This window comes from Symphalangus syndactylus, chromosome 24 (genome assembly GCF_028878055.3).
Source record: "Symphalangus syndactylus isolate Jambi chromosome 24, NHGRI_mSymSyn1-v2.1_pri, whole genome shotgun sequence".
NCBI classification, from domain to species: Eukaryota; Metazoa; Chordata; class Mammalia; order Primates; family Hylobatidae; genus Symphalangus; species Symphalangus syndactylus.
Genome location: NC_072446.2, coordinates 66,426,044 through 66,452,982, shown reverse-complemented (window position 1 = coordinate 66,452,982; position 26,939 = coordinate 66,426,044). Strand labels below are relative to the sequence as shown.

The 26,939-nt window shown below is 40.1% G+C and overlaps 1 protein-coding gene across 2 annotated transcripts in view; it reads right to left on the bottom strand.

Annotated features, from left to right (window-relative positions):
* Positions 1–26,939, bottom strand: part of PAK5 (p21 (RAC1) activated kinase 5) — a 284,488-nt gene that overhangs the window by 24,481 nt on the left and 233,068 nt on the right. For both annotated transcript variants that reach the window (XM_055266349.2, XM_055266350.2), the window contains exons 4-6: positions 18,343–19,128; positions 3,959–4,450; positions 957–1,090 (exon numbers count right to left, since the gene is read on the bottom strand). In XM_055266349.2, coding sequence (XP_055122324.1) covers positions 957–1,090; positions 3,959–4,450; positions 18,343–19,128 — 1,412 coding nt within the window. The remainder of the gene's footprint in view (positions 1–956; positions 1,091–3,958; positions 4,451–18,342; positions 19,129–26,939) is intronic.

The window sequence follows — 26,939 nt, the reverse complement described above, 5'->3', positions numbered from 1 at the left end:
CCCTTCTCTATTGAGTCAGGATATGCATTTTGATAAGATCCACAGTGATTTATGTGGACACTGAAATTGAAGAGGCACTGTCCTAGCACATATTCTTTCCTCTGCCTTCAATGCCCTTGTCCTCCCACTTGCCTTCTTAGTAAACTCCTATTCGTCTCTCAAAATCCATCTCAGATGTCACCTTATATTAAATAGAAATATTTATTGACTCTTTCTGAGAGATACATTTAGGTATTCTTCTATGCTACATATATATATATATCTTCTTAATTCTGCACAGGTATTATAATGTATTTCTCATCAGTGATGTCCCTGAGGGGATGTATCTTAGCCATATTCATTTGTATCTTCTGCATCTCTAGCACTTACAAAAGAGCCTGGCACATAAAAGGTGCTCAATAAATGCTTAATGAAATGGCTGGAACTGGCACATCAGGGAGGCAAATAGCTGAAGCAATAGGCTGGTAATTAACCATTGTTACTTGCAAGCATATTTTAAAACAGAATTGCAGAATTTCTCTGTGCCACCCAGATTCATTATTTTGATACAAAACTTCGAGTGATCCTCTCCCTGTCCCTTCCTTCCCCTGGTATCCTTGGTGTCTTAGCATGCAGCAATGGTAGGGTAATTCGGGAGAATGAAATTCGGCTTTAGAAATCTATATAGGGGACAGGACATTCTATTATTTGTCACTGAAGCTTCATTCTTAGCAGGTTGCTTATTTTAAATCAATGGGTATTAACGTCCTTCTGAGGGCAGGGAGAACATTAACCAAATGAATGAACTATACATGCCTGAGAGCGTAATGGGCCCTACAGGGAATGTGGAGGAAAGGACAGTCATATTCCCTGACTCCAAACTGCCCGCAATTTATGAAGAGTTCATAGTCACTGAGGCTTTATCCTGGAGAAGAATAAGAAGCACCTCGAATTATCTGGATAATAAAGACGCTTACCTGGTGTGAGTCACAATGTCTGTCAAGGCACCACCTTCTAGAAACTCCATGACCACCCAGAGCTCATCGCCAACAAGGTAGCTGTTGTACATGTCAACCACATTGTCATGGTGGTAATCCCGCATGATCACGACCTGGGGAAACGGGAAAGATATTTTTGACTTGTGAAGATGAAGTTGCTTTTTCTTCTCTTATGGCCACATCTACAACTGTAAGTAAACTGATTGAGAGGTACTGATTGTGGGGAAGTTTATTCAGAAATCTATTATGGACAAAAAGCATCAAGGGTAGCTAGTAGAAATAAAAGGAATCAAGGTAGCAAATTTGAGAGAAAATGGCAGGTCACTCTGACATTGGAGAGACACAGAGAGAAAATGAAAACAAGTAGAACCAAAGCAAGATTTGCATTCACAAGAGGGAGTTTGGTTGACCGTCTGTGGGGATATAATCAGATATCCCTAAGAGTCTTCTTTAGAATGCACTGTTCACAGTCCTCTGCTGGTTATCCTAGCAAAGGGTCACCAACTCGTAGTAATTGAGGGAATGAGTCCCACAGGTGAATGAAGTAAACTATCTATTGTTAGAACTGGAGCCACACAAGACCAACTGAACTTCTCCTTGGAAGTAGGTATAGGTTGAACTTGAGAGATATTTGGGCTGAATTCAAAGAATATATATTGAAGATAAAAATAAGTACGGCATAGACATTAAAAAGGCTAAGGAGCCTGCTTGCTGGAGAGAGCTTCCAGAAATTGCTGCCCTGTGGCTGTTTCCACTCGAGTTTTCAGAGTTAGTGTTAAATAATAAACTACAGAATTATTTATCTACATCATATTGCTCTGTATGTTCTGGCATTATGGTTTGGAAAATAAATTCCAGAAATCAGGAATGGTGGACTGGGAAGATGCTGAAGCCCAGTCACCTGGAACTCTCTGTGAGATTTGGAGTGTGTGTAAGAGATAAGCACCCGTGGGAGCTGGGAGATGTGTGGAGGCCACTAGGGGCTTCATATGATCCTCCGTGATAAACAGAGTTCAAAATTGCAGCTGGGTGCATTTGTACAGTGCCTGTTTATGGACCAAACACCTTCTTACTTCTCAGAGAATGGGAGTCCTTACAATAGAAAGACAAAGAGGTCAAGCAGCCCTAGATTGTTCTGGGAGTTAGAAGATGTGGATTGTACATGCTTTCCTGGAGACTGACAGCTAACACTGCTACCCTGACTTGATATTTTAGGACTTAGATCTCTCATCCACAAAAACTTATCTTTCCCCTCAATGCTCTCATAAAATTACTAAAAGAATATTACTCCAAAATACTTTATGTGTTTTCTAACATAATCACTCATGTTTCCCCACCTATTTTAGAGCTCTTAAGTGATAAGGTAAATGAGAAAGTGGAAGGTAAATGTTAAAGTACAACAAATATACAGAGAAAGGTTAATTCCTTAACATATCAATAGCTCTTACACATCAATAAAACAAATGCTAGCACCTTAACTGAAAACTGTATACAGAACATATGATTTAGTGAAGAAATAAAAATGGCCTATAACTACATAAAATTAAATTAAGCTACACTAGTAATAAAAGTGCTAATGAAAACAGTAAGGTTTATTCATGTCTAGCAGATGAACAGAGATAATGTGACAGTATCAACGACGCTATTGAAGGTGAAACAGTACTATTGGTGAGGGTCTAGATTGGTACAAACGTTCTAGAAATTAACACTGTATATCATTTCTCTAAAAAAATTTACATATCATTTGATCTGTTTATCCTACTTCTAGGAATCTAATAAATTATCAGATATGAAGCCAAAGACTTATGTGTAACAACACTCACTGCAAAATAATAAAAGTGACAAATTGGAAACAGTATAAATCAGAAACTGGTTTTAAATATGATTCATGTATATGATAGAAGATTATTAAGCCATTAAAATTGTGTTTTGACATATAGCTAATAGAATGTTAATATATTTTATTTTACATTAATAAAAATAAGTAATGTATGCCGATATATTTTATTTAATATTAATTTTATTAGCATTAATGTTAACATTAGGTGAAATTTAGAAAGTCACAAAACCACATACACATAAAGTTACCTCAAATTTATTAAATCAGTGACTGGTTTAATAAATCTGATACATGTATATGATAGAAGATTATAAGGCCGTTAAAATGGTCATTAAATTTATTTTACATTAATAAATATAAGTAATACAGGTCAATATATTTTATTTGATATTAATTTTATTAGTATTCATGTTAATATTAATTGAAATGTAGAGAGTTACCAAACTACATATATAGAGAATTACCCAAAACAAAAGAAATTTGTAACTATAAAAGTATAGAAAGGAAACACTGAAATATTAATGTAGCCTATTCCTTGACTGGGATATCTGTGGGACATTTTCTTTACTTTCCCTATATTCCAAAGGAAGAATTCATTATTTTTATAGTTAGGAAAAATATTTTAAAGTTCCTAAAGAGTGATAGTCCATTGGTAAACTGACCCTGATCTACTGTTTCAAAAATTGTTTATGGAGGGTATATTACAATATCATAATAGAGTAAAACATATACATACCCATGTAGATACAGTGTAGCATAAGAGTTAGAATCTGCTAGACAGAGATTCAGATCCTAGGTCTGCAGTCAACCAGCTTGACCCTGGGCTGATCTCTTAACCTATCTGAGTCCAGGTTTCCTTGTCAAAATGGTGATAACATCTTTCTATCTCACAGAGTTGTTGTGAGGATCAAACTAGATTAATGCTTAGTACAGTGGCTGATACACATGAAGTACTTTATAGAGGTAACAGCCATATATGTGCATAGAAAAAAGACTAGAAGGAAATATTACAGGGGACGCTATTTTTGTCTTTATATTTTCAGTGCTTTTCTAATGTCCTAAAATGTACATGTGTTTAACTTTTGAAATGGGAAATAAATGTTACAAAGGAGAGAAAGGATGCCCCAAACACACCCTTTACCTCATTGAAAAGCAGTTCTCGTCTCTGTTGCTTCCGGAGGTCCATTTTCTTCACTGCAACTTGTTTCCCTGTGTGTTTCTCGGTGGCGATGCATACGATGCCGGTTGAGCCTTCCCCGATTTTGATAAAGTTGTCCAAGTATTCCCTGGGGTCTCCTGGGCTGACCACCAGCTGCAGGGCCGCCCGAAACTGTTCATGGGACACCCTGGAGGGCTGCTGGTCGGAGGAGGAGCCCCAGCTGGGCGGCGGGTAGGTGCTGGATGAGAGGCTGAGGGAGCTCAGGTAGGAAGCCGTGGAGATGTACTGCGAACTGCTCTGCAGGGAGGGGTGATGGTACAAGGTGGCTTTGTGGTACCCAGACGGGTACTGGTGACTGCTTGAGGAATAGCCCGATTTGCTTTGACTTTGAGGTAGTTTGGCAGGGCCCCTGGGGTAGGTGTCAGACCCTGACAGTGGAGGGCTGAGGACCATCTGTGCTCGATCATAATCCACCTGGGAAGACAGACATGGATAGAGAATATTCACATGCTAGATCTGAATGCCACAGCCGAGTGGTGAGTGAGCTGACCGACAGCTGGCAGAATGAGGATCACCAGTGGGAGATGAGAGGGTCTGGCTGGGGCACCAACAGGACAGGCCACACCTAGGGAAGGGCCTTCTCTGGTGCACGTGCACCACAGCAGGAGGTTATTTCACGTGTGTCATATCCAAGGTGTACTTGCTCATTAAGCCCTATTTGCTTGTTCAGGAATGAAAAATCTCATCCCTCATTAAAGGACATTAGTTTTCAGCTAGCATTTTTGGCAGACATTTCAGGTGTAGGAGGCCTTTTCCCATGCTTCTGAATTCACATACTAGAGGGTGGTATGGACATATACGTATAACACAGGTATAACACAGCAGATGTAGGTACAGGGGAAAACGTGGCTCCCTGTGCTAAGTGGTGTGAACCACAGGGTGAACATGTGCAATGTCCTCATCAAATAAGTACAAATATAATTGAGAGTGACCAGACTTTGCAGGGGTATGTGTGAAATGAAAATGATGCTAGACCCCAAAGAGACCCCAGCAAAGAACATCCACTCTGACTTGGAAGAGTGGGATGAGGGGATTTATTGGAGGAGAATGGGGAAGCCAGTGAGGGGATTACTGGTATATGATACAATATGTAGGTCCAGCCGTCACTTCCTGGAAAGAATCAGGAAGGAGCTCTGGCCACTCCTGGACTGGCTGAGGCCAGGATGGTAAAGATACCACATCTTGTCATGTGGTATGCTCCTTGCCCAGGGCAGAAAGTGCTAATCCATCAATGTACTCTGTTTTGGAAGATCCCAGTGACAGCACAGTGCTGGATACATAGAAGGTACTCAGAAAAGATTTGTTGATTGGACTTCAGGCTCTTTCTTAATGCAGTGCCCCAGAAAGTATCACTCTACTGGGTATAAATGGAATGGCATTAACTTATCCTACTCCCCTACCATCCACCCCAAGGACCTAGATCTATTCTAATACAGTAGCTACAAGCTACACGTGCCTATTTAAAGTAAACAAAAATAGATTAAAAATTAAAAATTCAGTTTCTCAATCCCACTAGTTACGTTTCAAGAACTCAGTAGTTACCACATCACATAGTACACATATAAAACATTTTCCTCTTTGCAGAAAGGGTTATTGGATGGCACTATTCTAGATGAATTGATTGTTCCCATGCAGCACATTCATTCATTTATTTCAAAAATTAATATTTGAGCAACTATGATGTGCTATGCACTGTTTTAGGTGTGAGGCGGAGGGTCCACCAACAGTCAAAATGAATGATATCTCTGCCCTCCTGGGGTTTATGTTCCAGAGAAGGAAACAGATAATAATAAAGAAAACCAATAAATATACAGTGTGTGTTCCAGTAGTAATGAATAATATAAAGAAAAATAAAGCAGAGTGAGGGGGTTGAAAGTAATGAGTTGCCATCTTGGATAGGGTAGTCACAGAAGGACTCTCTGGAGGGGGTTCCGTTTGAGCAGAAGCCTGGCTGAGTGAGGGAAAAAGCAAGATCCCTTTCCTAGGAGGGGGGGTTTGGGCAGTGGGAGTGGCACATGCAGGATTCTGAGGCAGATCCAGGCTTAGTTTTTGAGAACAGCAGATGCTCAGCTATAGTGGAGAGTGTCCACGAAGGAAGATGGACCGAGAAGCTGCCGGAGACAGATCATGAAGACCTTGGCAAAGACGCTGGCTTTTGCTCCAAGTGAGGTGGGAAGCACTGGAGTTTGCTAAGCAGACAGGAATGACACAGTCTGACTCTCTCTGGCTGCTGGAGGAGAGACTTTGGTGGCAAGAGTGGAAACAGGGATACCAGAAGCTTATCACAGTTAATGTGGGCTGAGATTAGGGTGGTTATTGTAGATGGGGTGAGAAATGGTGAAATCTAGGGCAAGATTTGAAGATGGAGCTGACAGGATTTGCTGATGGATTGGATGAGATCTTGAAAGGCAGGAATCAAAGATGGCTATCAGGATTTTGGCCTAAGCAACAGGCCATTTAATGAGATGAGGAATCCAGGGGCAGGAACAGGGTTGTGGGTTGTGATAATCAGCTTCCAAATTGCTCTCAATGACCTGTGCCTCCTGACATTCATATTCCTATGTACTCACCATCTACACTGTATTGGGATCAATCTGAGTGATCTAAGAAAAAGGCAGAGATGAAGGCAAGTTCCTTTGCTTTCTTACTCACATCATTTATTTTGGCTTTCACCAGCTGCCATGTCATGAGGACACTCAAGAATCCTTTGGAAGGGCTGGCTGCAGTGGCTCATGCCTGTAATGCCAGAGCTTTGGGAGGCTAAAGCTGAAGGATCACTTGAGCCCAGGAGCTCAAGGCTGCAGTGAGTTATGATTGCACCACTGCACTCCAGCCTGGATCACAGAGTGAAACCTTGTCTCAAAAATAATGACAATAACCATAATAATAATAATAAAAGAAAGGTCCATGCAGCAAGAAACTGAGGACTCCTGCTAAGAGCTAGCTAGAAATTGAGGCCTTCTGGCAAACAGCCATGTGAGCCATTCTGGAGGTGGATCCTCCAGGTCCAGTTGATCCTTCAGATGACTGTATCCCTGTTTAATATCTTGACTGTAACCTCATGAGAGATTCCAAGACACAACAAATCAATCAGCTAAGCCCTCTCAATTTGTGACCTACAGAAACTGAAATAGTAAATGTTTGTTATTTAAAGCTTAGGGGAAATTAGTTGAACAGCACAATTTTTTGCTTCATGAGGCAGTTTGTTTTAAGCCATGAAGTTTTGGGATAATTTGTTATGCAGCAATATTGATAGCTAATACATGGCGGAAAATTAAGAGTTCTTTTAGCCATGTAAAGTTTGAGAGAGTGATTAGACATCCATGTGGAGGTGTCACTTAGGAGACTTAGACATGCCCCAAGTCCAGGGAAGAGTTAAGGCTAAAGACATGAATCTAAGAGTCATCAGTGCTTAGTTCATATTAAAAGCCATGATACTGAATGTATAAGAGATGGTCTGAGGACCCCAACATCTAGATACCAGAAAGAGCAGAGGAATCTTGCAAAAGGGAGCAGAGAAGGAGTGGCCAGTGCTGTAGGAAGGAAACTAAGGAAGCAAGGTGTCCTGGAGCCAAGGGAGGAAAGTATTTCTGAAGGAAGGGCTAATGAATCCTGTCAAATGCCACTGAGAAGTGGGATGGGGCATGTTGCTCATTGGATCTGGTGACATGGTAGAGGCAAGCAGGTGTTTCAAGCTCCTGCCCCATCACGTTGTATGAGAAGATGGTCATTCTATCACATCATAGAGCAATAACTGCACACAGTGGGCTCTTTAAAATTGCTACCATAGCACCATTCTCAGTCCCCCAACACTGCCCATTGGTTCTACAATGACAGTGCCTGGCCTGCTGAACATTCAGCAATGCAGCCCTTCCATCTTCAAAAACACTACACTTTACTAGGCGAATTCACCACTCAGACAGCCTTGGCATCAACCAGCAGGAACCAGGGTAGCTGCTAAGCTGCCCCCCTGCCCTGGTTGCAGAGAGAACACATGCTTTTGAGGGGCATAGGAATGAATTCAGACTGATAATTTTACTCAAGTCAACCTCTCTGAGTCTTAGTTTCCTTTTGACTCTGATAATTTTAGTCAAATCAGCCTCTGTGAGTCTTAGTTTCCTTATCCGTAAAATGGAACAATAATAATACTTACTTCCTTTGGTCACTGTGAACTCTAAAGGATCAAATACATATCAAAGTATTCAAACAATGACTGGCCAGTAAGTTCTACTTGGTGTTATTATTATATAAAGTGCTTAGCACAGTAATGAGAATGCAAAATAAAATAAATAGTAACTGCAATATTATCAAACTAGCTAGAATTTATTGAAGACATACAATGCTCCTGTGGTATATGTATTCCTATACATTAATACTCAAAGCAATAAGACAAGATGTCGTTAACTTTAATATATTGAACAATGTATAGTTAAAATATTCAAAAGCAAGCTGATTCTTTTCAAAGCCTCTGTATTTGTGCTACACAAGGAAAATGTGTGTGTGTGTGCGTTTGTGTGTACGATGGAATGGGGAGAGAGAAGTGTCAGTGTAAGTTAAACAACTGGATTCTTCCTTCAATAAACTCCAGATTAGTCAAGTCTAGGCTAGTCAGCAAGGCCAGGGTGTGAAGGGAAATAGGGTTTTGGCTTTTATTTCTGAAAGTGTGTCCTGGGAGCCATCATTTGCCATTATCACCCTGTGTCTTCCTTGGAGGACTTGCTCCCGTACTTTCAACAAAATTGAATTCATTCCCCACAAGCATGTATAACTGATCTCTGAAGATATATTAAAAATGGGAAAGCTGCATCCTGCAGGAATCACAAACACTGCTTTGCACTAATTTAGGCCACTTTTCTTCCTTATCACCTGTCAGCAGCATTATCAGAGTCCACCCTTAACAGCCAGCATATGACATAAAGAAGAAGCCTGCCTCCACCAAGGGGACAATTTCCAGGCAAAGATGGAATGCAGAGCTCTTTGCTGAAAGCTAACCATCTTCAAAATTAGGCCATGAGACAAAAAGGTGCTGTTGTCTTTCATGGCTGCTGGTAAGAGGTACAGACTCTTAAAAAAGCAATGGTTGAGGAACAGCCAGTATCACAAGAGACAATGTTTTGAATGAAACTCGAGGCATACTCATCAGAGAATGAACTGTTCACTTCAAGTGAGGGGACATGTGGTCTTCCCTCAGAGGACAAGTAGCTGACTCTGTGAAGGAGAAATGCATGGGTGACCCCATTTGGGGCCACCAAGGTGCTGAACCATTGTCTTCTGTTGGATCTTAACCCACATGCGGGGTTCCATGATGGTGCGTATCACCGGCCCACACACTTTCAACAGGTCTTGTTCTTTTTATTCTGGGAATCAAGCAGGGGGCAACTGAATCCCATTTTGTGGTTGATAAAATAGAGGCACAAGGAGACGAAACTGCCTCCAAGCAATCCAGGGCAAACAGCTCCACACTTCCAAGGGGACGACATAACCTAATTCTTCTGCTGGGGTCAGTCCTTCACTCCCAGTGGGAGGGCGCCCAGCACACTGGCCCACAGGCCGGCTCCCTTGCTTGCCTTGGCATTTCCAACATTCAGTGTCACCTCCCTGGTCTGTATAATCAAGGCTGGGCATTCTCTCCTCACTAAAATACACAGCGGTTCTCCTAGGAGCCATCGTGGGGCCTCTTCTGTCAAGCAACTGCTCTGTTAGAAGTATATCCTTGCAGTAGTAACAAATATTTATAAGAATAATGATGTTTCATATTTGTTGAGTGCTTTCTACATGCCAGGGACTGTTCTAAGCACACTATGTATATTATTGCATGTAAACCTCAAGCTGGACAATTAAATAAGGTCTGTAATTCCTCCATTTTATAGATAAGAAGACTGAGGCACAGTGGGTTTAAGTAGTCATGCAAAGGTCCCAAAGCTACAAAGAAGGGAGAACTGGGATTCAAATCCAGACAGAGTCGCTTCAGTACTTGGGTCTTTGATAAATTCACAGAGATAGGAATCAATGATGAGGGGGGGATGTGGTCTTAACAGAGGCGGGCAGAGTGGGCAATGGCAACACACAGAGATAAAGCCTGGTCGGGGGGTTTCACTGGGGGCCCAGATGTTTGGGCAGCCTGGGGCAAAATGCAAGAATTGGACCAGAACATGATGGATGATAATGTCTAGGAGAGGGGGTGAAAGACAAATTAAGGGCTTTTTTTTTTGGCTTGTTTATTTTGAACAGTTTTGGCTTAGAGAAATGAGCTAAAAAAAATAAAAGGAGTAGTCATCACAGCAAAACGAGTTGATTATCTATGTACATCATTCATCATTTTCCTTTTTGTTTTGGTCAAAGCGGAACTCTGCATTGTTACAACACCACTCAGGCTTTCTTCTGTAAGTTCTTTCAAGGAAGAAAGTGCAAACTTTCCTCTGTGATGAGACCTCCTTGCCCTCTCACATCACCCTTGGACTTTCATAATCATGTAAGTGTTCCATTCTAAGTTGTCTTTCTCATGATAGCCTACATTTGGGAGGCAGAAAACGTAAATGATGAATTTGTCCATTCCTACTGTTTTACACACACATGTTCATGCATGTGAGAAAGATGTGCAAAGCAGTCCAGCTTAAACTGTGCAATCTTTTCTATGACCTGATTTACAAATACATTCTAGAAAAAAAATGAGTAGGCTTGAAGTTCATAAAAGCAGACCTATCTTTGGTATTGTGAAAGGGATTTGGGATCTGATTATTTAGTGAAACCACAATGCAGTGGAATTGGACCAGTGAAAGGAACAATATTTAATAAGCAAATCCAGTGTATCTCTCATCACCCATGATCCAAACCATTTCGAAAAGATTAATGTACATAGGTTACCCTTGCAGACCTTACAGCAAGGGCATGGAGTACAGAGCAAGGGTGGGAAACTGCAGCGTAGGAGAAAAAACAACAAAGGCATTCTTCCCATCCCTCCAAAGAGAACAGTGCTGTGATTTTGTGAACGAGTAACTCCTTACAAAGGAGACCATGGTCTGCAAAGTTTTCAGGGGGATTTCCATATGGCATGACGTAATGAGAGAAGACCAGGTCAATCGTCTTACAAATTATCATCCAGGCTGCTAAACTGCTTAGCTGCAGGGTTACCAGGTCATTAATTGTCATTGAAAATTGGATACATTTTAAGAAGGAATTCTGTCTACAGGAATCTTTAGAAATATTGACAAAATGAACAAGCAGTCGTGATTGTGATTTCCTTTCTTTTCTTTTTGAAATGGCTAATACATACACTTGTTTTTTAGCTTCCTGACACTTTTTTTATACCATATAAATTAATTCTTTAAAAATGTGCTTTGTCATGTCTCTATTCAAACATGATCAAAAAAGAAAAACAGCAAAAAAAGAATATATTATATAATGGAATAAATAATCCCCAGTTAACAACTCAGCCAGACTACCTTTCTACAATGAGCTCAACATCTCTAAAGATAGGGTCAGACACAGGCTTGTGATGTATCAACATTATAAATAATTATGGCGATGAATTCATTTAATCAATCAATTTCACCAGAGGTACGCTGGGGTGGACGGGGCATAAAACTCCACACAGCTATCAATTGCTCTGATTACAGCTGGCTGTCAGCCAGAATTCCCCTGATCCATGTTAGTTAAATGCACATTAATCTGAATTTGGCAGTGTAATCAAGGACCTAACTGAACTGTGAAATTGAATTCTGCAGTAGAACATAATTTGACCATTTTATGCCAAGGCTGGGGGGGAAAAAAGCTTGGTGAGGGGAGGGTGGGAGAAAGAAGAGAAGGAAAAAAAAATCCTGCAGGAGCATCTATTTGGCACTTCGGCCTTCTGTTCTGAGGGAAGGGGGGCCGTGGCTGGAGCGTGCTCGACTGGGGTGTGTGGACACGGCCACAGTGTGGGTCTGTGCCCACAGAATGAGGACTCGGAATGTTCCGTGAAGGATAGTGAGTTACAGGGAGTGGGCGGCAGCTGGTTCCAGCGCCTGAATGTGATGCTCCAATACACCTTTTCAGAGCACAATAAAACAAAGACTCCTCGTCTCAAAAATGAAAACGCCAGGCTGGGTTGCTGCTTGCTCTCCATAAATCAAATGCAAGATAAAACTGAATCACAGTCCTCTATTATCTGAGCATGGAAAGGACATCTTAAATTGTCCTGACTTGGCTCAAAGGAAAATTAAACAGGATCAGGCTTGGCTTTGGGAAGGGAAAATGACTGCCTGTAAGAATTCTGGAGAGAATAATTAACTTGCATTCTCTGTAGGGACATGATAGAGACTGGCAATTAGGGGAATGGGATTCATTAAACCCTATGACTCGTCTGTCTCTCTGGTTGTGCCCTGCAAATGCACACTGAGAGTTGGACAAGCAGCTCATGACCCTACAAACAAGCAAAGCCTAGATATATGAAGCAATGAATAAATCTGATATGTGCAGGCTCAGGCATATGGGTATTCCAGGCTCTTCCTCCACCTCTGAATTGGCATATCCAATTACCCCCCACAGTTGCTGCTTCAAACTCAAAGAATGCATCTTCTATTCAAGAGCAGTGAGACAGAGCAGATTGGTCTGACCTGCGATCCGTCACCTCCTGCAGTGATGTGGAGGGACTCTTCATCTTTGGGGATTGGTTTGCAGCCTCAGAATGTTGTTCAAATATGTCAGGGCCTCCGAGAGAGCTAGGAACGGACAATGCCAGGTTAAATTCATTTTGTTTTTAATTTGGTAATGGGAAAACCCATTCATAATGACCAAAATACAATATACTTTGAATCATAAGAGTATTCATGGGAAGAAGTGTACATTCATATGCAAAGGACACCCAAAGTCTCCATCAGAAGGGACAGACGTTAGAGATAGTGCACTCAGTCAGTCCCTGGATGTTTTATGAGCCTTAATGAACACACTATAGGTAAAGAAAACAAATCTAAATATATCCATTGTTATATTAAGTGATCAAGTGCTTCTCTCTTTCCCCCTCAGATTTTTAGTACAGCCCATCAGCTTTCACTAGCACTGTCATTCCATAACCCATGAAGCCCTGAATGGATCTCTGAACGGAGTTCTGCAGGGATCCTCAGTAGAAAAGAAGTTGCTGTTTTGTTGTTGGAGCCATGGTTGAATCTGGGCATGGCAAGTACCACAAAGAACAGTGAATCATTAAATTATTGATGCAGGAGGACTGGGCCCACTGGTTCAAGTGCTTTTTCCTTCCAGGGAAAGCAAAGTGATAGCTAAGCAGTGAAAATACATTGCCCTGTTGACCCCAGAAGGGAGTGCTGGGAAATCACACCATCCTTTTCTTCCTATCCTTTTTTGTTTTGTTTTGTTTTGTTTTAGACAGGGTCTCACTCTGTTGCCTAGGCTGGAGTGTAGTTGTGTAATTATAACTCACTGCAACCTTGGACTCCTGGGCTCAAAGGATTGCCTTGACCTCCCCAGTAGCTAGGGCTACAGGTGTGTACCACCATGCCCAGTTCAAAGTAGGTACTGAAACACTTTAGAGATGATGGAACTGATGCACAGAGAAGATCATACAGCTACTAAGGGCTTGAATCCAGGGAATCTGATTATATAAGTTGCATTTTTCTGTAATCGGTGAGAAAATCTGGATTATCTTTTAAAAAATCAAACACGACTACCGCTTAAGGTCGAATAAATGCATGCGAGCACCTTAGGGATTTCTGCACCTAACACTTCCTTTACAGTCCATAGTTCCAGCTTTTACCCATGGTTTACACTCTAGGTGACATTAAGGAACTTCTCAAGGATTCCATCCTACCAAGAACAGGAAGAATAAACAGCATTCCATGGGCACTGCAAATCCACCTGTCAGTCACCACCCATTCTTCACCAGCAAGGTGAGGCTACCTGTAGGATTTGTGTCTGGGCCTGGAGACTTCATGTCCACCTTTCTGCCCCTGGATTTTCTATAGAAGAAATGAGAATATTCTGGAACACATAGACTTTGGAGTCAGTGGGACCTAGTTTGGAATCCTGACTCAGTTATTTGCCTTTATAAACTTGGGGACGTCCATAAAGATTTGGCGTCTCAGCTTCCTCAACTGTAGAGCAGAGGTGATCCTGAATTCTTCTGGAATTGTGAAGATTAAGTTGAGTCATGTTTGCAAAATGCTTAGCACAGTGCTTGGAACATAGTAACCCTCACCTCACTGCCACCATTCATCTACATGCTCCACATGTAGACTGATGTGTAGACTACTCATATTAGTAATTAAGCTGCTGTAATTTATTAACTTACTTAACCCTCATACTATACAATGAGACAATGAGACATGGGCTGTCTTTATCCTTATTTTGTAGATAAAGAAGTGGAGGCACAGTTAAGCGACTTGTTCACCCAGTTAATAAGTGGCAATGTCAAGACTCAAACCCAGGCAGTTTATCTCCAAAACCTATACCTTTAACTGCCAAAATGTGCTTGATCAATGATAGCTATTGAACAGTTGTCCTTAACTGGGCCAAGTTTGCCCTCCTCTGCCTGTAGGACATTCGGCAGTGTCTGGGTATATTTTGGTTGCTAGGAGTGAGGGAGGGATGCTATGGGCATCTAGTGGGGAACGACCATGGATGCCACTAAACATCCTATGATGCACAGGACAGCCTCCCACAATGAAGAATTACTAGGTCCAAAATGTTCATAGTGTCAAGGTGGTGGACTCTGCTACAGAGTGAAAGGGGATGATGCAACCTAATTGTGAAATTAATTGCTAATTAACTGCAACTTCATTGCTTCAGGTATTAAAATGAGCTTATAATCAGGCAGGTTGCAGGCTTTGCACCCTCAGAAGCTGCCCCTGTGCTACCGGAAATTCGTGCAATGTCTGGTGAAAGGCTTAAGCCCAAAGAGTTGGATCCCAGCTCTGCTGTGAGCATACTGAGCCTCTTAAAACCCATTTCCTCATCTGCACAAAGGGGTCAAGAATTCTTGCCTTAAAGATCCGTGAGGCTCAACAAGACACGGCATGTATCTGGTACATAGCAAATGCTTAATGAACTGGTGGGATTGTTAGGCTGGGGGCTTCTCAGTAGCTGCAGCAAGGAACGGATGTGCTGGGCCAATACAAAGACACAAATAGGTGGCTGCCTAGTCCCTGGAGAGCACAGGAATGAGCAAAGTCAAATACATGGTGACAATTTCTCCAGCTAGCTTCCTTCCCTGGAAGGCAGATTTGTCTGCAGGCGAGGGTGGAAAGCATTCTCTCTCCACATCTGGCAGTTTTCATAATTTTGTGGTGGGTATGGTACTATATGGTTTTTGTTGGGCTTTGTTTCCCACCCTCCCAACCCCAGGGTTTCATCTGCTTAGTTCCAGCAAAATACACTTAAATGTAGGGAGAGGAGGCCAGCATCAACAGACTCATAACATTCTTGATTCCTGTCATGCTAGCAGGGAAATTAAGTAGGTAGATAACATTGAAGGAGTTTTTTTTTTTTTCCTGTGGGTTAACATTAATCTTTTTTTTTTCTTTAGGACAAAATGTAAAACTGTGTGTCAAACACACACACACACACACGTGTGCGCACACACACATACACACGACCCTCCTCATTTCTGCTTCATCTGGAGACCTACACAAGTTTTGTGCTTCCTTTTATTATTGGAGATGAAAACATGACCCAGCCTCCTCTAGGAGTCTCTGCAATGCAAGGCCGACTCATCTGAGTCGTGGCCGCTATTTCTTCCCTCAGCTGGAAATCCAGATGTGATTGGTACACTCTAAGAGTACAGTTCTAAAGACACAGGCACCTCCGTCTTTTTAGAGAAACGTTGTATTTTTAATCAAGTAAACGTTTTAATTACTAACCTGCCTCCCACCTCTTATCCTCCCACAAAACACAAAACCTGCTCCTGAATCTGTCACGAGTTTCCTGTGAAACATGGAGCAGCAGCTTGCTTCTTTTTATTTCTGATCATGAGGGCTGAACACCCTTGGTAGAAGTTCCCACGAGTGAATATGCTGTTTTTGTTGTGGTGGTTTTTTTGGTGAGCCACAATAGTTTGTGCATCATTTCTGGGCTGGCAGAGCCAGATTTCAGGGCAGGTCTGCTTTGTCTTCTATTTGGAAGTCTGCAGAACAGAGGGAGCCTGCAGGGAATTAGAGCGAATCACACCTCCCGCCCTCCTTCTTCTATCACTTAGACAAAAGTTCTGGTGGCCACTGGGACTTCTCACGGATTTTCTTGGCAAATGCAGTCGAATCCCCGAAATAACATACACCCAAATAATAGGAAAATATTGAGCAGGGAGAAACACCAGACTTGAGTTCTTGTCCTTGTTTTGCAACCAACTAACTATGAAACTGTAAGTGTGTCACGTGGCTCTCTGGGCCTCAGTTTTCCTTTCTAGGAAACAAGTGTGCAGGGGTTGCTGGTGGTGACATGAATTCCCAAAAGCCCATGCTATGTGAAAATGTGGACTCAGGGACTCAGGGATACCAGTTCATCCTTTTTAAAAAGATAAAAATAAAAAAGAGAGAAGACTGAAACTCCAGAATTAACAGTTCTAAAACTCTTGACCTCTAAAACTATTTGGACTATAGACATGTGTAGCCCACCCAATATTCATTTCCAACATCCAGGAAGAGCCAAATGAGGCTCCAGGGCCAAAACACAGCATCATCTGGGCAATGTTTTCTCTGTGACTATGACCCCAAACAACTCCGTAACACAAATATGCAAATAAGCCACACACACACAAAATCTTAGATAAAAAAATAACCACTGATGTTCAAAGCCTGAGGGTGTAACTCAATTCAGCTATGGAACATGTTAACTCATTTATTTCATATCACTCACAGAAATGCACAAGTGATATGCACAAGAAATGAAATAAACTATCTCATGTATCATGAGACATGCATATGAGTTCAAGTAGATTTTGCTTGTGGTTAATGAGACCTCTTTCCAACAGTCTCCCTGGCAAGAACACAGGAAGAGAAAGCAGTCATAATATCCTGAGTGTGGGTGTTCAAGTACATTAACACCACGAGATAAAAAAAAAAACACTGTCACTATGTCAATTTTAACTGGAGGAACATATCTCAGGCTGTTATTTATCAAGATTTGTTTTTAATTTTATATCCTGGGAACTAAGGTGACAGCTTTTTTGTTTATTCTAAAGAATGGCTGAAGTAACTCCAACAATACACTTAAATGCCTTCTCTTCAACATCTTGGATGAGGTTTATGAGAAATAAGAAGCAAAGGAAAAATATAGACTGTCTATAATCAATAAATCAGGTGAATGCAGGCAGGCTTGGCTTCCAGGGTTTTCTGTGCTACTCACCAAACTGTTGAGAGTTTGGTATAAATAAGGTACATGACTGCCCTGTGAGAAGTCCCTCTCACCTGCTTCAAGACCTCTATGTAATCCATAGTCCACACCCAATGGTCCATGTTCACTTTTGCTGGACAGGTAAGGTAGCAAAAACATTTCTAAATGACAGGGAAAAATAAATCACTTGCACATTCTCAAGGTATTTTTTAAGACTTTAGACCTTCGGACCCATAGACCTTTGTCTGTGCTTTTAGTTTCAGTAACTTCTCCGGCAGTGATTCCCAAACTTTAGGATATCATGGACCAGTCAAATTTCAAAGCACACTTGGAGCTGCTAACATTTAAACAAAATTTAAAAGAGGAATTACAACAAAACAAAGTAAAAAGGGTACAAAAATGGTCCAGCGGTCCAGCAACCATCTGTCACCCCCAAATTTCATACAAAAACCAATATTTCAAATCAAATATAGTAGAAAGTACATACTCTTAATATGAAGGACCATCCCCTGAGTTGAACACAATTAGCTTTATTTAAAAATTACCATGTTATCCTGAGTTTCTTTCCTTTTTAGCAGGCCCATGCAACCTTTGCCAGGATGTAGGAACCACTGTATGGCTCGATCTAATGCTCTATGATTGCATATGTCTGATCCACTCCTTAACAGGAAACTTAGTGAAATACAGTCACATATTTATCACTCATATATCAGAATTCTATCTTTCAAATAAATAAGTTTATTTGCCTTTTAATGAGAAACCATGTAGGAGGGCCCAAAAGATAGATTCTTATTTTAATGAATATATATGCTTTATCCTAAACCTTCTGCCCTGGGGCCTCACAAGTGGAGATAGGGTGGGTTTTGATATCGATTTTCCCTTAAAAGGCAAACAAGTACTTTGCAATCTGATCATATAAAAAGGTCATGCCAGCACCACCCTTGTGGAGGTTTTTGCACACTTGAGGGAAAGGAGGTAGCAAACGTTACCTTTGGAATGCACATTGTGGGCTCGGACAAGCGAGGGTAGGTGTAGGAGTTGTAGGAGTGTCCTTGGGGATGGGTTTTAAATGCACTTGCTCCAAATGGCATCATCGGTTCCTGGAGTCCCGAGCCTGACCTGGACCTCTGCCGCATGGTGGGCTGAGGGCTCGTCTGATTCAGGTACGAAGACTTTGGCCTCCTGTCATAGTCATCCAGGCTGGGTCCCCATTCACTTTCACTGTATGCCAGGCTGTCCTTGGAGCACCCGCTGGTCCCTGCAGTTCTAGAAGGTGTGAATTGGAATGAATAATCCAGAGGGGAGCTACTCGAGGCTCTCTGATACTCCCACTTGAGGTCACTATATTCACTTGGTTTGCTCAGCGAGTCCAAATGTGAGTGATAATCGGCAGAAAATCTGGCAAAATCGGATTTCAAAGGCTTCATCTCAGAATAGTAGGCCTCCCCATGCTTCATTTTCATCACGTGCCCATTTTGCTTGGCTGCGTGGCTGCCTCTATAATACGGATCCAGATCGTCTCCATAGAGACTCTTCTCTCTGTACTTTTCGGTCGTGTAGTCAGCAGTAGTATCGGATTCGCTGGAATACTGGGAGAAGGTGATGAAGCCATTTTCTTCTGCGTGGCCTGGACCGTGGCTGGAGGCTCCCTGATCTGGGGTGGGTGGGCTTTCTTTCCTTAGGGAGTTGGAGCGAGTCACCGAGATGTTGTCAAAATCCTCTAGCAGGCCGTTGATGGAGGTTTCCTTGCAGGGTTTGTTTCCTCTAACGATTGTCTGGGAATAATAAAGGGAATATTGTTTAAAGAAAATATTTCATGCTTTTAAATTGATGGTGGCATCCCACCCCCACTCCATCCAAATTAAACTAAAGAAGAAAAAAGACCCCAGGAACACTTAACACAAAATGATAAAGATAAAAGTGTTGATTGACTTCAGTGGTGACATAAATCAAAGAGTAAACAATCTCAAATTGCATTTTTCTTCTTACCTATCTCAACAGAGACATCAAATAACCACCAAAAAGCCATGGAGGAGCCCACATAGAATATGACTGTTTTATTTACCAGTTAACAGGCAAATCCCTTCCCCCTACTTCTCCTACCTAAATAATATGCCCTAACCACCTAATGATGAGCTGATAATTACAATTTAACACTCTATAACTGTTTGGTAACAAAAAATAATATTTATTACTGTTTTACATTCATTATTCAGATGATTTTCAAAACCAGAAGGCATTGTCACCCAACTATTAACATAACTAAAAATGGGTGTACATTTTTTGCCCTTATATGGAAGACACATAATAACTGAGGTTATGAAATTTTATAGATGAGGAAGGCACTTCCTGAAACCGTAATTAGGAAACAGACTGAAGATTATTTGTGTGATTTATGATCAAATGTGATATTCTTATTAAGTATATATACGTATACTGTACTGCTTGTTTGCTATGGCCACACTTCTGTGTAACATCACCGCTGAATTTTGGATGGCTTAGTAACGATGGTTGCACCTGGATCTTAGTGACAAATTTTTCCCTTTAATGAACCTAAATAACACAAGAATACCAGGAACTGAAAGACATCGCAAACCACTTACAAAGCCCGTCAGCCGTACCTTGACAATGACAGGATTTGCAGGCAAATATGATGGGGGTGGATAAAAGAACAAAGAACAAAGTGTTGTGACTTCAGACTTCCAGGATTTTAGGAGAAAAATACTTTTGAGCAAGTAGCAAAGAGTTCAAAACCATCCTGTATGGTACAATAGAAGATTTCAAATGGAGGAAGAAGTCAAAGTTGTCCTGGAGCTGATGTTTTATAGATCTATCCAAGGTGAAACAGAGGGTTTATTTTTTTTTCTTTCAAAGAGTCCTGGACTAATACTTTTGTACTATACCCTTTTCTTTCAAATAAAATTTTTATTCTAGAATAGTTTTAGATTAACAGAGAAGTTGCAAAGAGAATACAGAGTTCTCATAGACTTCTCATCCAGTTTCCCCTTGTGTTAATATCTTGCATTGCTATTAAGGAAACCCCATGTTCCTATAGAGTCCATTAATTTCCTCCTAGGGTTCCAGAGTTCCATCCAGGATAGCTCATTACATTTACCTGTTATGTCTTCTGAGTTTCCTCTGATCTGTGACAGTTTCTCAGATTTTCCTTATTTTTTGATGACCTTGACAGTTTTGAGGAGTACTGGTCAGGTATTTTGGAGAACGTTGCCCAATTGGGGTTTTCTGGTGTTTTTCCCATGTTTAAACAGAGGTTATTTGGTTTGAGGAGGAAGACCAGAGAGTAAAGACATTTCATCACACGATGTTCAGGGTACATATCATTGACATGACTTAGTAACGATGATGTTAGCCCTGACTACCTGGGTGACGTCGTATTTGCCAGGTTTCTTAAACACACAGTCACACTCCCCTCCCCTAGCTTTCCATATATTGTATTCTTTGGGAACAAGTCAATAAGTGTAGCGTCTACTCAAGGGGCAGGGATTTAAGCTCTATCTTCTTGGGTGTGTGTGTATGTGGGAGGGTATCTATATAAAGTAGTTGGAATTCTTCTGCACAAGAGACTTGCTTATTTGCTCCCATTTACCTACTTATTCAATTATTTATTTATACATAAGGATGGATGGACTATGGTTATTTATTTTATACGTTGGGTTATAAGCCAACACTATGTTATTTGACTTGCTGCTCAAATGGTTCCAGCTTTTGTCAATGAGAGTTCTCTCAGGCTGGCTGCTGTGTCCCTTTGATGATCCCTCTTCCTTTTATTTTTTGAGCACTTCCTTACTTTCTGTCCCTACAAGAAGCTCCAGGTTTATCTTTTATTTTCCCTGCTCTTCCCCCCAAAATCAGGCATTTCTCCAAGGAACGCTAATAGTATTAGAAATTAAGATTTGGTTCCAGGAATACTCATTGCTATTGGGTGTCACTGCCAGGCCTCAGCAAACAGAGCTCCGAAATAATATGTTTGTAGACTAACTCATGAATACACTCACACACCTATAATTATATCCATCCATCTGTATCTACATTAACCAAAACATAAAGCCACATTGTCTCTGAATCTAATCAAGTACCACATAGTTCATTCTTGCCATTTCCTTACTTATCTGTAACTTCCTCTGTAACAGTAAAAAACATGGGCCCCACCATCTGCCAGTCATTTGCCTATTCAGTGCTAGTACAACTGTTCAGCAGTTTCAGATTAACCCACTCTACCACGAGAAACAACTTCGTCAACTCAAGTACCGTGTTTATGTCTAGTTCTTTAAAATTCCTTTCTTTACACTTACAGTTTCCATTCAAAGCACTGTTTCCAAAGTTCCTTAAGTTAGTGTCTTCTTTCCTGCACCCCCTTTAATGAGGTTATGTCATATATGTGTAGCTGTTGGACTCTTTGGTCACATTCTGCATTCTATCCCAGGATCCTCTGATCTTCTGGTTTATTTTTTGTTGTTTTTTGAAACTGCATACTTAATTAACTCTTTGTGCTGCAAAGCTCTATGGGTATCGACAAGTGCAAAGCATCATGTATTCACTGTTAGAGTGCCATACAAATTAGTGCCACACAAATTAGTGCCACCAGCTGCAAAAATATCTCCTGAGTTTCCTCTAGTCAAACATTACCCTCTCCCCAAACCCTTGATATCACTGATCCGTTTTCTGTCCTTATTGTTTTGTCTATTCCAGAATATCATATGGATGGAATGATACAGTCTGGAGCCTTTCAGCTTGACTGCTTTCACTGAGCATAATATAGTCAATGTTCATAAACTAATAGCCTAGTCTCTCTTTTTTTGCCTATTCCTTTTTTATTCCATAGTGTGGAATTCATTATATGGAATGTAGTCATTGTTGAGGGTGGTGCATAAATTGATGGATTGATTGCCAAAGTAGGGAATGCTCTGTTGGAGCCTCTCTTAGAGAAAGAAAGAATCACGTATATAACCTGGGACCTTTCCCCAGAGGAACAACATCCATGCTTACCCCACAGATTAACTTGGGAGAAACAATAACTGTGAAGAGGAAAAGATGAGCAGCCTTAGCAGAGGAAAGATGAAACAGCTATAACTCAGCCTTAAAAATATCAAGTCTATTTCAGCAGCTTCCTATTTCATTTCAGTTATATCTTCCCTGTTTACCACTTATTTTATTTTATTTTATTTTTTGAGAAAGAGTCTTGCTCTGTCACCCAAGCTGGAGTGTAGTGGCATGATCTTGGCTCACTACAACCTCCGCCTCCCAGGTTCAAGTAATTCTCCTGCCTCAGCCTCCCCAGTAGCTGGGATTACAGGCACCCACCACCACGCCTGGCTAGTTTTTGTATTTTTAGTAGAGACAGGGTTTCACGGTGTTGGTCAGACTGGTCTCAAACTCCTGACCTCGTGATCCACCTGCCTTGGCCTCCCAAAGTGCTGGGATTACAGGTGTGAGCCACTGCACCTGGCCTTGTTTACCACTTCTCTATTTCCTCAGGGTGGCCTTCAAGCCCTCTTAGACATCTGTTCTGCTACGTTCTATGGATTTAAACTCCTGGCCTCCTTTCCTATTCAATAATGTCTTGCACTGTATTTAAAGAAAACAGAAACAGTTTGTTTATATCACAGTGTATCAACTAAAAGTTTTTCCTTTTGGACAGAAATTATACTCTTGCACATTTTCTATTCTCTCTCTTTATGAACAATAGGCAGTTTAATCAAACAAAATGTTATCAGGAATTCCTGGTTCCTCCAAAAGTAGCTTCCCGGTGTGTTTAATCCCAGGCATTTGTGTTGACAGATGTGCCACATGGGTAATGAGTGTGAGGCACACCAAGGTCTTAAAGGGCCTCCTGAATCACTGGACCTACTCGGATATTACCTTATCCAGACTTTCTCTGAACTTGATAAACAATACTTAACTATATTAGATTCTTTCATATTCAATGTTACCTTTAGCTCTATGTCCTAGAAAAATATTATTTCTTTAAATTCTATCCATCTTAAACAATATTCCAATTATTCTTTCTTGTCTGCCCCCCAAGCCTTCCCATCTCTGAATACACAAAATATTCAATCTGGTGCCATGGAATCACTTCCAGCATCTTAATTTTGGAAAGAGTCTAGGTCACTTCTTCTTTTTACTGAGTAAAACCTGAAACCTGGAGTTGACTTTGCCAACAATATTTAACAAACAGGGAATTTGATCCCAAGTCTCCTTTCTCCCAGTCTAGGTCTCTTTCTGTGGTATGCTTTAGACTCTTTTAGGCTAAACAAAATAGTACCAGTAAGCAATGCAACGTTGGTGTGTGACATCACAACCCAGCAAATTGGCCATCGGTCATTGTGGTGCATATTTCTATCGTGCACTCCACTCTCAGAAATTAGTTGCTGAATGTACGGAATTTGGATAATTCTAGATTCCAGTTTCAATTTCAGTACACGCTTGCTATGTGATTTAATTTCATTCTTTATTTCATTACCTGTTCTCTTATTTGTAATAGGGATATTATCATTTGATGGTATTTAGTGATCCCCTTCCCCCTAGAATTGTAGCTGCAGATAGAAGGAGGGGCTACAGAACAGTTTTAAAACATCCTAATGCCCTCAACGAAAACACTGCCTTCAGTGGATGGAAATTTGTAAATATGATATGAATTAAGAACATTTCGACACATTCGTTAATGAAGGCTAAGAAAAGTATGAAGATTATTTAAAAAATGATCAGAGAAAAACAAGCTAAAAGTCTAGGGAAAGTTTCTGGAAGAAGAGAACTATGAAGCACATCTAGGAGGAAGCAATAGATGTAACTAGAGGGAGAAAAAAAAGAGATAATCACCAGCTCATCATTTACTGGACAACTGAAGCTCAGAGGTGATCTGTATGCCTTAAGATGCTACCATCTTTGGGGTCAGGATGGCAATTGTGAATACAGAAGAAAGGCTCTCTGCTCATATCAAATTGGTATCCCAATTATTTGTTTGGAATTTATGTCCAAAAACCTATTAGTTCATCTTCACAAATTAACAAATGGCTGTGATGGGGGGTAGACTGTTAGTGTTAGAAATTTACTACAAGGACACAGGTAATTTAGAAGGAAAAAAAATCATTCCCTGTGTGATTCCTTTGAGATAAGAGCATTATTGAACACCTCCTTTGGAAGTTCCGGGTCCCTTAAATCTCCCTATTTTTACACCAAAACCCTTCCAATTTGATTAATGAGTTAATTAGGTAGACTTTAAACTAACATTTCATTTTTGAGAAATACTGAAATAATAAAATTTACATGTCAAAAAGAGGCATCTATTTATCCTAAAATACCTATAGATGGATAAAAAACAGAACCATAGTATCTATGTGTCTAGGCCTCTACTACCTATCAATATTTTTAGATTACTAAGAACAATATAATGAAGGCCTATTAAATAGAGCTTTTTCTGTCATTAGTCGTGCTATAAATATCTTATATTTAGGAAATTAATAAATAAAAGGAATCAATAACAATTTCATAGGGATTTTTTTGTCTCCCAGGTGTGTTCATTAACATTTCTATAGGAGATTAGAGGGTCACTATTTCATCATGTGAATTAATGTGTGATCTCAGAACTGGGGACCTGCTGTTTCTGTGCACTTGTCACCACATATCCCGAGAAAAATATTAATACTGCTAAAAGCTAAATGCTATTTAGAAGAAATGATAAAGACTACCAATTGATAAGAAACATTGTTTAAAAATGTAGTATTTATTATCAGTATTTTGTATCTTAGGCTTATAGCACTTATGAGATAGGTAATATTAAGTGTTATCTAACCTTTTTAAGTCACTGTCTCTTAATCCAAAAAACATTGAGACTAGATCCTTACCTCACAGGGTTAATGTGATTATTTAATACAGTAATATGTGTAAAAAACTTGGCATGATTCCTGACATATACAAAGTACTTATAAGTGCTAGTTACTTAACTATTGGCTGGGGCGGGGTGGGGGGCTGAGGTGGTAAATTTTACTTTTAAATTAGGTTGATAATAAATGAAGAAGAAAGGAAGCTACAAACAACACCTAGAAGAAATAAATCTAGCTTCATATGGTGGGAAAAAAAGGGATAATTGATGTGGGAGACTTTAAAGTACTATTAGTAACTTTAGATACAAAATACATTTTTCTTGATTTTAAACAGATGTATCTCAAATTAATTACAATTGTTACATAAATATTCCTTCTGAGATCTAAAAAGTGGAATACTTTCAAATTAACAATCAGCATTCTATAGTTATTTTTCTTAAAAATGTAATGTATGAGTCAGAAAAATTAACCAAGTTAGACTTTCAAGATTTAAATGGAAAGATAGGTATAGAAAAGAAAAGTTGATAGAAATATAGTAAAATTTTGATAGTGGCTGTCATCTCAGGGTGGGAAGACTAGGGGTGATTTATATTTCAGTCCAGTGCTTCTCAAACTTTAAAGTGCACACAAATCACCCAAGCATCTTGTTAAAGGGAGACTGATTCAGTAGGTCTGGGTGGGGCTTGGGATGCTAGAGTTCCAAAAAGCTCTCAGGTGATGAGGATGATGATGATGGTCTGAGGGTTACGCTGTGTATACAATGGGGTTAATGCATTTTCTAGATCTTCTACAATCAGGGTTACTTTTATAATAAAAAAGTTAGACTGAGGTATGCTTTTCTGTATAAGAACAGTCAGCATTACACGTATATACATACATATATATATAAAATTTTATTAAATATGCATTTTATTATCTATAACATAGCGTTAAATGTACTATATGTATTGTGTTCTATATATATATGTACATAGAGCTACGTACATTTACACTATATATACACATTGGGAATTACATGATCATTTTCTCATTCCCTTTGAAGATGAAACATTTCTCCTGCTTAACCAAAACGATGACTTTCATTTATTTCACCATTTTGGTACACCTGCTTCTTTAGCATCATGCCCTTACTATAAGGCTAGAAGCCTTAGAGTTGTTGATGAACAAAATCTGAATACTACAAAAGATATGATGTGGTTACAAACATTTAGAAAGAAGAAATTTGAATCAACCAATAGTAAAAAAATGAAAGCAAAATCTAAAAGCCAACCCACCAACCAAACAAAAGGGCAAAGAAACTAAGGCATGTCCTAAGGCAGTCTTTTCTTGGATTTCATTTTCATGGTTAGCATTTGAAAATGTTTGTTGATGGTATAAATGTATCACACTTTAAATAAAGCACACACTCTTCTGTTTCAATGAAAACTATTAGCTCGGTATTAATAAGCAGGGGGTTGCAAAATGTAAATGTTTGCTAAAAACAAATTGTTGCCCCACCCAAAAAATTAAAGAAAAGAAGACCAGTTAAATCAGAACCAAAGCAGTATTTGTTTTGCTGATACAAGTTTCACTTCATAGAATCATAAGTGGCAAAGCAGTAATAATGAAAATCCAAACATGCAGAATTTTCCAACATGGTTTAACCAGGCTTCCAAACAGAAGAACCACTAGTTATTATTGTCTGTCTCTGGTGTTCACTAAAGCAAAATTGTGCACTTTTATAGAGATCGGTAATACAATAACTG